This window comes from Chiloscyllium punctatum, chromosome 15 (assembly GCF_047496795.1).
Source record: "Chiloscyllium punctatum isolate Juve2018m chromosome 15, sChiPun1.3, whole genome shotgun sequence".
Lineage (NCBI taxonomy): Eukaryota > Metazoa > Chordata > Chondrichthyes > Orectolobiformes > Hemiscylliidae > Chiloscyllium > Chiloscyllium punctatum.
Genome location: NC_092753.1, coordinates 25055223 through 25067650, shown reverse-complemented (window position 1 = coordinate 25067650; position 12428 = coordinate 25055223). Strand labels below are relative to the sequence as shown.

Sequence of the window (12428 nt, the reverse complement as noted above, 5' to 3'; positions counted from 1 at the left end):
GTGTGTGGATGAGGGTGTTAGTGTGTGAGTGTACGTGTTTGTGAGTGTGTGTGGATGAGTGTGTTTGCGGGTGAGAGTGCGTGTTTGTGAGTGTGTGTGGATGAGTGTGTTTGTGTGTGAGTGTGCGTGTTTGTGAGTGTGTGTGTGTGTGGATGGTAGTATGTGTTTGAGTACGTGTGTGGATGAGTGTGTTTGTGTGTGAGAGTGCGTGTTTGTGAGTGCGTGTGTGGATGAGCGTGTTTGCGGGTGTGTGTGCGTGTTTGTGAGTGCGTGTATGGATGAGCGTGTTTGCGGGTGAGAGTGCATGTTTGTGAGTGCGTGTGTCAATGGGCGTGTTCGCAGGTGAGAGCACGTGTTTGTGAGTGCGTGTGTGGATGAGTGTGTTTGCGGGTGAGAGGGCATGTTTGTGAGTGTGTGAGTGTTTGTGGGTGTGAGTGCGTGTTTGTGTGTGAGAGTGAGTGCATGTGTTTGTGAGTGTGAGTGCATGTGTTTGTGAGTGTGAGCGCACGTGTTTGTGAGTGTGAGTGCACGTGTTTGTGAGTGTGTGTGGATGATCGTGTTTGTGTGTGAGTGTGTTTGCGTGTGAGTGTGCATGTTTGTGAGTGTGTGTGTGGATGAGAGTGTGGTTTGTGTGTGTGAGTGCGTGTTTGCGAGTGTGTGTGTGGATGTGAGTGTGCGTGTTTGTGAGTGCGTGTGTGGATGAGTATGTTTGTGGATGAGAGTGCGTGTTTGTGAGTGCGTGTGTGGATGAGCGTGTTTGCGGGTGTGAGTGCGTGTGTGGGTGAGAGTGTATGTTTTTGAATGCGTGTGTGAATGAGAGTGTTTGCGGGTGAGAGGGCGTGTTTGTGAGTGCGTGAGTGAATGAGCGTGTTTGTGGGTGAGAGTGTGTGTTTGTGAGTGCGTGTGTCAATGGGCATGTTGGCAGGTGAGAGCACATGTTCGTGAATGCGTGTGTGGATGAGTGTGTTTGTGGGTGAGAGGGCATGTTTGTGAGTGTTTGTGGGTGAGGGTGTGTGTTCGTGGGTGAGTGCATGTTTGTGTGTGAGTATGAGTGCACGTGTTTAAGAGTGTTTGTGTGTGAGTGTGCATGTTTGTGTGTGAGTGTGAATGTTTGTGAGTGTGTGTGGATGAGTGTGTTTGTGTGTGAGTGTGCATGTTTGTGAGTGTGTGTGTGGATGAGAGTGCATGTTTGTGAGTATGTGTGTGGATGAGAGTGTTTGTGGGTGAGTGCGTGTTTGTGAGTGCGTGTGTGGATGAGCGTGTTTGCGGTTGAGAATGCATGTTTGTGAGTGCGTGTGTCAATGGGCGTGTTGGCAGGTGAGAGCACGTGTTTGTGAGTGTGCGTGTGGATGAGTGTGTTTGTGGGTGAGAGGGCATGTTTGTGAATGTGTGTGGATGAGAGTTTGTGGGTGTGAGTGTGTGTGTGTGTATGGATGAGGGTGTTAGTGTATGAGTGTGTGTGCTTGTGTGTGAGTGTGTGTGTGTATGGATGAGGGTGTTAGTGTGTGAGTGTGCGTGTTTGTGTGTGTGTGAATGAGCGTGTTTATGTGTGTGTGTGTGGATGAGTGTGTTTGTGTGTGAGTGTGCATGTTTGTGAGTGTGTGTGGATGAGAGTGCGGTTTGTGAGTACGTGTGTGGATGAGTGTGCTTGTGTTTGTGAGTGTGTGTGTGGATGAGATGTGGGTGAGTGTGCGTGTTTGTGAGTACGTGTTTGTGAGTGTGTGTGTGGATGAGAGTATTTGTGGGTGAGAGTGCGTGTTTGTGAGTGCGTGTGTGGATGAGCGTGTTTGTGGGTGATAGTGCGTGTGTGGGTGAGAGTGCGTGTTTTTGAATACGTGCGTGGATTAGCGAGTTTGCAGGTGAGAGTGCGTGTGTGGATGGGTCTGTTTGCAGGTGAGAGTGTGTGTTTGTGAGTGTGTGTGTGGATGAGCGTGTTTGTGGGTGAGCGTGCGTGTGTGGATGAGTGTGTTTGTGGGTGAGATTGCGTGTGTGGATGAGCGTGTTTATGAGTGAGCGTGCGTGTGTGGATGAGTGTGTTTGTGGGTGAGATTGCGTGTGTGGATGATCGAGTTTGTGAGTGAGCGTGCGTGTGTGGATGAGTGTGTTTGTGGGTGAGATTGCGTGTGTGGATGAGCGTGTTTGTGAGTGCGTGTGTGGATGATCGAGTTTGCAGGTGAGAGTGTGTGTGTGGATGGGTGTGTTTGCTGGTGAGTGTGCATATTTGTGAGTGTGTGTATGGATGAGAGTGTTTGTGGGTAAGAGTGTGTGTTTGTGAGTGTGTGTGGGTGAGTGTGTGTGGATGTGAGTACTTGTGAGTGAGAGTGTGTATTTGTGAGTGTGTGTGTGGATGAGGGTGTTAGTGTGTCAGTGTATGTGTTTGTGAGAGTGCGTGTTTGTGAATGTGTGTGAATGAGCGTGAGTGTGTGTGGATGATTGTGTTTGTGTGTGAGTGTGCATGTTTGTGAGTGTGTGTGTGGATGAGTTTGTTTGTGTGTGAGTGCGTGTTTGTGAGTGTGCGTGTGTGGATGAGAGTGTAGGTGAGTGTGCGTGTTTGTGAGTGCGTGTGTGGATGAGCGTGTTTGCAGGTGAGGGTACGTGTTTGTGAGTGCGTGTGTGGATGAGCGTGTTTGCAGGTGAGGGTACGTGTTTGGGAGTGTGTGTGGATGAGCGTGTTTGTGGGTGAGAGTGCGTGTTTGCGAGTGCGTGTGTGGATGAGAGTGTTTGCGGGTGAGTGTGCGTGTTTGTTAGTGTGTGTGGGTGAGAGTGTGTGTTTGTGGGTGTGTGTGTGGATGAGCGTGTTTGCGGGTGAGGGAGCCTGTTTGTGAGTGTGTGTGTGTGGATGAGAGTGTTTGTGAGTGTGTGTGTGTGTGGATGAGAGTGTTTGCGGGTGAGAGTGCGTGTTTGTGAGTGTGTGTGTGGGTGAGTGTGTTTGTGGGTGAGAGTGCCTGTTTGTGAGTGTGTATGTGGATGAGAGTTTTTGTGGGTGAGAGTGCCTGTTTGTGAGTGTGTTTGTGGGTGAGAGTGATTGTGGGTGTGAGTGTGTGTGTGGATGAGTGTGTTTTGGGTGAGAGTGTGTGTGTGGATGAGTGTGTTTTGGGTGAGAGTGCATGTGTGGATGAGCGTTTTTGTGGGTCTGAGTGCGTGTGTGGATGAGAGTGTGTGTTTGTGAGTGCGTGTTTGTGAGTGCGTGTTTGTGAGTGCATGTGTGGGTGAGAGTCTTTGCGGGTGAGAGTGCGTGTTTGTGGGTGCATGTGTGAATGAGCGTGTTTGTGGGTGAGAGTGCGTGTATGGGTGAGAGTGCGTGTTTTTGAATGCTTGCGTGGATGAGCGAGTTTGCAGGTGAGAGTGCGTGTGTCGATGGGTGTGTTTGCGAGTGAGAGCGCATGTTTGTGAGTGCGTGTGTGGATGAGCATGTTTGCGGGTGAGAGTGCGTGTTTGTGAGTGTGTGTGTGGGTGAGAGTGTGTGTTTGTGTGTGTGGGGGGATGAGAGTGTGAGTGAGAGTGTGTGTTTGTGAGTGCATGTGTGGATGAGCGTGTTTGTGGGTGAGAGGGCGTGTGTGTGGGTGAGACTGTGTGTTTGTGGGTGAGAGTGTGTGTGTGTGGGTGAGACTGTGTGTTTGTGGGTGAGACTGTGTGTGTGTGGGTGAGACTGTGTGTTTGTGGGTGAGAGTGTGTGTGTGTGGGTGAGACTGTGTGTTTGTGGGTGAGTGTGTGTGTGTGTGGGTGAGACTGTGTGTGTGTGGGTGAGACTGAGTGTGGGTGAGAGTGTGTGTGTGTGAGTGCATGTGTAGATGAGCGTGTTTGCGGATCATAGCACGTGTTTGTGAGTGCATGTGTGGCTGAGCGTATTTGTGGGTGAGAGCGCTTGTTTGTGAGTGTGTGGATGAGCATATTTGCGGGTGAGAGTGCGTGTGTGAATGAGCGTGTTTGTGTGTGGGTGGGTGAGACTGTGTGTTTGTGAGTGCGTGTGTGGATGAGCGTGTTTGTGGGTGAGAGGGCGTGTTTGTGAGAGTGCATGTGTGGATGAGCGTATTTGCGGGTGAGAGTGCGTGTGTGGGTGAGTGTGTTTGTGTGTGGGTGGGTGAGACTGTGTGTTTGTGAGTGCGTGTGTGGATGAGCGTGTTTGTGGGTGAGAGTGCATGTTTGTGAGTGTGTTTGTGGGTGAGAGTGCATGTTTGTGAGTGTGTGTGTGGGTGAGAGTGCATGTTTGTGAATGTGTGTGTGGATGAGAGTGCTTGTGCGTGAGAGTGCGTGTTTGTTAGTGTGTGTGGATGAGTGTGTTTGTGAGTGCGTGTGTGAATAAGCGTGTTTGTGAGTGCGTGTGTGGATGAGAGTGCTCTGATCCTCAGTGGTTTTGGATTAGAGTGGTGCTGGAAAAGCACAGCAATTCAGGCAACATCCGAGGAGCAGGAAAATCTATTCCTGATGAAGGGTTTTTGCCCAAAGCGTCGATTTTCCTGCTCCTTGGATGCTGCCTGAACTGCTGTGCTCTTCCAGCACCGCTAATCCAGAATCTGGTTTCCAGCATCTGCAGTCATTGTTTTTTATCCTACAATGAACACTAAGTGCTCTTTGAGGTTATTCATCGATTGTGGGAAAATCTGAGTAAAACCACAGCATAGTGAACACCTAGCCAAGGCAGCAGGCAAGTCAGAACAAGTCAGGAGTTTGATGAAGATTTTGAGCACAGAATACGTCACCACTGATGATTGATGCTAACTTGATCCCTGTGCGTCCTGAAGCCGCTTGGCTGCTTAGCAGAACAGTGATGCATTTGTGCCGCATCCCTCCTGATCCAGTCGGCGACATGGGCAATGTCGGGTAGACTGAATCTGATATTGCCAAGGCCTGACCCCCACGCAGCTGATGCAAGCTCAGGTCACCTGCACCTTTGGCATGAGCTGTCCCTGTCTCGATAGGGAAGACCCTTAAAATGCCACCATTCTGGCACACAACTTGGAACTCTGAAAGTATACAATGGCAGTCAGCTTTCCTAGACCTAAATCTAGGAAAGAACCATCCAATCCCCCCCCACCGAATGTTTCCTGCATAGAAGGAGACTGTTCAGCTCATTGTGACATTATTCTCTATCACCCTGCACTTCCTTCTTTTTCACCTAATGATTCAGTTTATTGATGGAACCCTCCATTGAACCTGCCAACCCCCCCCCCCCCCCCGCCCACACTCTCGGACAGTACATCCCAGACCCTAACCCCTCGAGTGAACCTGCCTTCCCCCACACTCGTAGACAGTACATTCCAGACCCTAACCCCTTGAGTGAACCTGCCTCCCCCAACGCTCTCAGATAGTACATTCCAGACCCAAATCACTCAAGTGAACCTGCCTCCCCCACACTCTCAGACAGAACATTCCAGACTCCAATCCCTCACTGCGTTAATTTGGTTTTCCTCAAAATCTCTTCCTTCTGCCAATTGCTTTCAATCTATTTCCTCTTAATCTCGATCCTCCCAACAATGGGAACAGTCTCTCCTTTTTAGCTCTAGCCAGAGTCCTCATGATTTGGAACACCTTGATCAATTTTGCTCTCAGCCTTCAATTCTCCAAGGAAAACCATCCCGACCTCCCCAATCTACCATCCTAGCCGATGTTTTGCGTCCCTGGAACCATCCTGGTCAACCTTTTCTGCACTGTCTCTGATGACTTCATGACCTTCCTAAAGCTTTTGTCCAGAAATCAAAGGCACTGGAGAACTTTCTGGAAAGAAAAGTTTTCTTGTTTAGAAGTGGATTTGGTGAATGGAAACTGGATTAGTTGGTGCTGTTTGTTTCTTGTTGACCGAAGGAAGAGGGATACTACCTTAAAGGTTCTGCCAAGCCAACAAGGCATGTCCATCACAGGGTCAGAGACTGGGCGGCACAGTGGTTAGCCCTGCTGCCTCATAGCGACAGAGACCCGCGTTCAATTCCTGCCTCAGGCGACTCACTGTGTGGAGTTTGCACATTCTCCCTGTGTCTGCGTGGGTTTCCTCTGGGTACTCCGGTTTCCTCCCACAGTCCAAAAATATGCAGGTTAGGTGAATTGGCCATGCTAAATTGCCCGTAGTTTTAGGTGAAGGGGTAAATGTAGAGGAATGGGTCTGGGTGGGTTGCTCTTCGGAGGGTCGGTGTGGACGTGTTGGGCCGAAGGGCCTGTTTCCACACTGTAAGTAATCTAAACTGTAGGAGTACATAGCTGGGCTAACCCCCTTTTATAATCTGAAATAATTCTAGTGAAACCAGACCACAGCCATGCTTTTATTTGAACAGGCTAAAGTTATCCCTCAATGTAATGCAGGAGTAACATAATGAAGTCATTAATAAGAAGTTGCAGATACTAAAATCAAAGCAATTATAGATAAGGCAAAAAAAACCTGATAAGAAGCAAATCTCACTAAGTTTCGATGGTATCCTTTTAAAGCCTATTACTTGAGTACAGGTCGGTTCCTCAGAGTTACGCATTTTGAGGAGGCTGAGAGCTGGTTCCTTATTCTTCACTACTTCCATGGTCTTGACGCTTTCTGCCAACTTACCCTCAATAAAACAGGATATTTCCTTTGTCTGCTTGGACTAAACTCCCCTCAGAATGATGGGTGATTTCCGTGTAACGGTGTGGCTCTTGGTTTGGTTTGGTGTGGTTGAGAAAAGCCACGAGGTAGTCTTCATAAGGAGACTGAAGCATGATGTAGCTTATTGCATGATAGTAATCCGGTTCAAGGTACACCATTAAGAGAGACATCGTTACTAAGACTAGGAGGAGGTTGAGATGGTAGCTGTTGCACCCTTCTCCACCTGAGTCTTATGTGACATCAGCAGTTTGTGTAGAGCTGAATTCAACAATAACCCTTTCTAAGGCAAATGCCATTTTCCTCAAAGCTTGCTTCTTAGTGTCCTGCTGCCTACTCATCCAGTCATTCGTACCTTGTCAATTTGTGGAAGTGCCTGTTCCAGACTGATGAGTCACTTTTCCAAGCGGTCAAGTGATAGTTTACAGGAAGGCTGGGACTGGGGGGGGTGAATAGGGAGATTGGGGGTGGGGATGGGGAGTGGGGAGGGTGGATGATCAGGGAGACTGGGGGGTGGGGCGATCAGGGAGATGGCGTGTGTGCTAGAATCTGGTATTGTGTTTTAGTTGAGGCAGTCCATCTTACAAGTACTGCAGTCATCAATTCAGGTGGTTTCCAATTTTGAAGCAGGAATCTCTGTTTTTGAACCTCAGAAGGACTCATTGTATTCCCCAGGGCTAGGCACATTGTAAAATTCTCTCTTTTGTCATTGGAGATTGATGCATAGTTCAATCAGCTTTGAAAATCAGCTTTGGCTGTTCACAGACATGTCCAGCCAATTTCAAAGCTTATTTTTAAACTTAATTTCTAGTGTATAAACTTTGAAAGCAGAAATGTCCTTTTAAGACATATTTTCTTTTTAAAAATTCTACAATGCTAGGTTGTAAAAATTTCCTTTGTGTTAGAGTGCCCTCAAGATTAAAGGGCTTATTAGGGCTGGTCAGGTCCAGTTCCCAATTCATTTTAACCTCTGCCCACCAGTTCAGGAGCTGACAGTGAACAATGTGAGATTCTATAGTTGGATTGTCTCAGCACTGACACTGTTGTGTCATGGATAGATGGGCTATCGATCTCTGGGCAGATGTGAGCGTTGAGAAGAAGATGTATTAGTTATTTGACCTGCATGATAACAATATTGGCCCAGATCTTCCAATAGGAATATATGCAGATTATATATATATGCCTGGTCCTTGGGATCACGTGGAATCCCAACATAGCTGACTCCACAGGAACTTCCTGGGCCATTGATACGTTTGATGGTCACTTAGCCAGTTTCTGGTACCCAGAACCATCTGATAGAGTCGAGTCATGGAATTATATAGTACGGAAACAGACCCTTTGGTCCAATTTGTCCAAGCTGACCAGATTTCCCAAATGAATTATTCCCATATGTTTGCATTTGACCCATACCCTCTAAATCTTTCCAAACACGTGCTTGTCCAAATGATTTTTAACTGTTGTGATTTTGCTCTCCTTTACCACTTCCTCTGGTGGTTTGTTCATCACTCACTGCATGAAAAGGTTGGCCCTCAGGTCCCTTTTGAGTCTTTTCCCCTCTCACCTTAAGCCTCCATCCCTCTAGATTAGATTACTTACAGTGTGGAAACAGGCCCTTCGGCCCAACAAGTCCACACCGACCCGCCGAAGCGCAACCCACCCATACCCCTTCCCCCAAAACTCCGGGCAATTTAGCATGGCCAGTTCACCTGACCTGCACATCTTGTGGATTGTGGGAGGAAACCGAAGCATCCGGAGGAAACCCACACAGACACGGGGAGAATGTGCAAACTCCACACAGTCAGTCGCCTGAGGTGGGAATTGAACCCAGGTCTCTGGCGCTGTGAGGCAGCAGTGCTAACCACTGTGCCACCGTGCTGCCCACTCTAGTTTTGGGTTTCCCTGCCCGAGGCAAAAGACCTTGGCTACTCACCTTATCTTTGTCTCTCATGATTTTATAAACCTTTATGAAGGTCAGCCCTCAGCCTCTTACACGTCAGGGAGAGAAGTCCCAGCCTCTGCTTATGCCTCAACCCTCCAGTCTCAGTAATATCCTTGTGAATCTTTTCTACACATTCTTTAGATTAGAAACACCCTTCCTTTCGCAGGGCGAACAGAATTATGTGCAGTCCTCCAAAAGTGGCCTTATTAATGTCTTACACAGCAACAATTTGATGTCCCAACTCCTATACTCAATGCTGTGACCAATGAAGGCAAGCTGGTAAATAAGCAAAGCTTAGCCTGATTTGTTTATGCATGGAATATGGATGTTACTGGCCAGCCAGCATTTATTGCCCATCCCGAGGTACTCTTGAGAAGATGTTGGTGAACTGCTTTGTTGAAATTCTGCAGTCCACTTGGTGTAGGTAGACCCACAAGCTATTAGTGAGTGAGTTCCAGGATTTTGACTCAGTGACAGTAAAAGAAGAGCAATATATTTCCAATTCAGGATGATGAATGACTTTGAGGGGAACTTGCAGGTGGTGCTGTATCTGCTGCCTCTGTCTTTCCAGCTGATAGTGATCATGTGTTTGAAAGGTGTTGTCTGAGGAGTCTTGGTGAATTTCTGCAGTGCATATTGTAGATGGTAAACACTGCTGCTACTGAGCAAACTGTTTGGTCTTGGATGGTGTCAAGCTTCTTGAATGTTGTTGGATCTGCTACTCATCCAAGCAAGTGGGGAATGTTTCATAACGCACCCAACTTGTGCCTTGCAGATAATGGACAGGCTCTGGGGAGTCAGCTGGTGAGTTACTTGCTGCAGGATTCCTGACTTCTGACCTGATCTTGTTCAGTTCTTTGTCAATTGTAACCCCCGGTTTTGCCAGGGCTCCTTGATGCCACACTCAATCAAACATGGCTTTAATGCAGTCACTCTCACCTAATCTCTGGAATTCAGATTGTTTGTCCATGTTTGTACCAAAGCTGTAATGAGGTCAGGAACTAAGTGATCCTGGCAGAGCCCAAGCTGGACCTCACTGAACAGGTTATTGCTGAGCAGTACCTGTTTGACAACACTGTTGATGACATCTTCGAATCACTTTACTGATGATCGAGAGTAGACTGATAGGGTAGTAATTGGCTGGCTTGATTTAGTCCTGCTCTTTACAAACAGGTCATATCAGGGTAATGTTCCACATGGTGGGCTGGATGCCAATGTTGTAGCTGGTCTGGAACAGCTTGGCTAGGGGAGTGGAAGGAGCTGGAACTCCAGTTTTCACAACTATTGTTATGTTTTGAATGTTTGCGGTGTGCAGTGTCTCTAACCATTGCTTGACACCCCATGGGGTGAATCGAATTGGTTGAAGCGTTGCACCTGTAATGCTGGGGACCAATGGAGGAGGCTGAGATGGATCATCCCATCGGTACCTGTGACTGAAAATGACTGTGAATGCTTCAGCTTTATCTTTTGTACTGATGTGTTGGACTCTGCCATCATTGAGGATGGGGATATCTGTGGAGCCTCCTGGGAGGGGGCACAGGTACTTGGATTAACATCCTTTACTTCTGTTTGTGAGCTGAGGCAGAGGAGAAGAACTGAAGGGGAAAATAACCATACGTTGTACAATATTATAAAAGAACATAGGGGCAGCACTGTGGCTCAGTGGTTAGCACTGCTGCCTCACAGCGCCAGGGACCCAGGTTCACTTCCACCCTCAGGTGACTGTGTGAAGTTTGCACATTCTGTCTGTGTCTGTGTAGGTTTTTACTGGGTTCTCTGGTTTCCTCCCTCAGTCTAAAAAAAATGTCTGTTAGGTGAATTGGCCACTGGACATTGGAATAGGGTAGGGCTTTTTTGTCTGGGTGGGATGCTATTTGGAGGGGCAGTATGGACACAGTGGGCTGAATGGCCTACTTGCACACTGCAGTGGTTCTATCATTCTGTGAAAATTGTAAGGGTTGCATTGGCATGTGAAAGAAAAGGGAAGGAGAGTGACAGGATGGAAAATATCACGCCTTTGGTATTAGAGACAAGGTGACCTCCATCACTCATTTGATAAATTCCTGGCTGGAATATGGGAAACAGGTAGACTGTCTGACAGTGGACACCTAGGATTTTCATAAGCCTTTTTTCTTGGCCTTTCCCTGCAAACTCAATTCTGAGTCAGCGTGCGTGATTGAGACAAGCACACTTCTGTTTTGCAGAGTCCTCACATGCATCTTCAGTTTTCTTTAGGTTTTCAGTAAAGCAACAGGTCTTGGTAAATTCTGTCATTGCGGGAATACTATGAATTTATTTCAGCCACTTACTAGAAACAACACAACTGAATAGTTATTAAAAGTCATGTATATTGTATCTCCTGCACGCTTTATTCCCATCATCCTTATTCATTATGCATTATTGATAAAGTATTGACCTGGATTTTCTGATGGTCAGTCATTGTTCCAGTGTAGGTGGGAGGGGCTGTTGAGGAGCCTGTCAAAACCTCATCGTGGAAGACTCCAACAGAATTGCCCAGCATTCTCCTCTGGGCAATGTGTCTCTGCCTGGAAACCTTAGAAAGTCTCAATTTAAAAAGGAGAATTCAATGGGTTCCAATGAAATTAAGTAAATATTTCATCAGGAAACGTTAGACTGTTAATTTCTAACTCCTGAATAGCTATTCAGTAGATCTTTTACTTAACCCAAATACGCCTCTCCCAATCCCCTTACAACCCCAAGATCCTGACCTGACAACTGACCCCAGGGTTCAACTCCATTTACCCCTGCTGGACCTGATCAGACTGTAGCCCCTCCATCCCCCTGGGAACTGAGATCCCCCCTTCCCACTGGCTGACCCTGAACAACGTACCCTGTTGGAACTTACCTGGCACGTGACATGTCTGATCCACCTGGCACCCTCACCTGACACTTACCTCATGTACTTGCTGTTTGTCAGCAGCTGCCAAAGTGACTGTCTGAACCTTTGCATTTCAGAATTCGGCCCACATGACGAAAAATCTGTCAGCATGGTAGTGCGACTCTGCATTTCTGAGGGAAACCCAAGCGGACTTGCATCCCAGAAATTCCAAGTCACATTTCTGTTGTAAAATAGAACAGGCTGTCTGTCTGAGATTGCCGAACGCTGGAAAATCCGACCGATTCTATCCTCAAACTCACTGCAAGCACTGTTGCTTTTTTGACTTGGATATTTTACCTTGGTGTGAACATCTTTCAATCTGTTTATTTCTGCCTCATCAGCTTCAATCCATCGCTGGTTAATGCTATCTGTTGTATTTTGCAGAAAGATGTCAGAGAGACTTCGGAGGAATTCTTGCACCTCCTCAGCCTGCTCTCCAGTTTTAACAGAAGTATTCCCGAGCTATCAGACATGCGAATCCAGAACGGCTCCCGCCCTTGTCTGCTGCCACTGAAACATCAGAAACAACCTGTTAACAAGGTGAGAAGTTGGAGACCCCTCGTTGCACGCGTGCTCAGAAACATCGACACACTCATTGCTTTGGTCTGGAAGGGAAAGACAGATTCCAGTGTGCAGTTTGTGCAGATGCTTGGCTGTGACAGCACTGCAAGGCAGCACCCTGAAGCCAGAATGTTTGAGGGATCACATCCCAGTCCAGAGACAGGAACGTAACAGGCTGACGCAACCCATGCAGGCCTGCCAGAGTTTGGAGGTGCTGTAGTTTGGACTGGGGATTCCTCTGTTCTCTCAGGTTGATGTCAAAGGTGTTGGAAAAGAAATCAAAAAACCAAACTTGGGTCTTGACTAAAAAGTAGATGACCTGCTCATTGTCACTGATGTGGGATATTGCTGTGAATAAATTGGTGGCCTCATACCCACCCTTACAGCAGTGATTACACTGCCAAAGTGAACTCCGTGGGCTGTAGAATGCTTTGGGACATTCTTGGGTCATGACCGGTGCAGTATCA

At 47.5% G+C, this 12428-nt stretch overlaps 1 protein-coding gene across 1 annotated transcript in view; it reads left to right on the top strand.

Moving 5' to 3' along the window:
- The window catches only part of LOC140486131 (tumor necrosis factor ligand superfamily member 11-like), an 86965-nt gene that overhangs the window by 35605 nt on the left and 38932 nt on the right, over window positions 1-12428 (top strand). The window contains exon 2 of the mRNA XM_072584786.1: window positions 11785-11940. Coding sequence (XP_072440887.1) covers window positions 11785-11940 — 156 coding nt within the window. The remainder of the gene's footprint in view (window positions 1-11784; window positions 11941-12428) is intronic.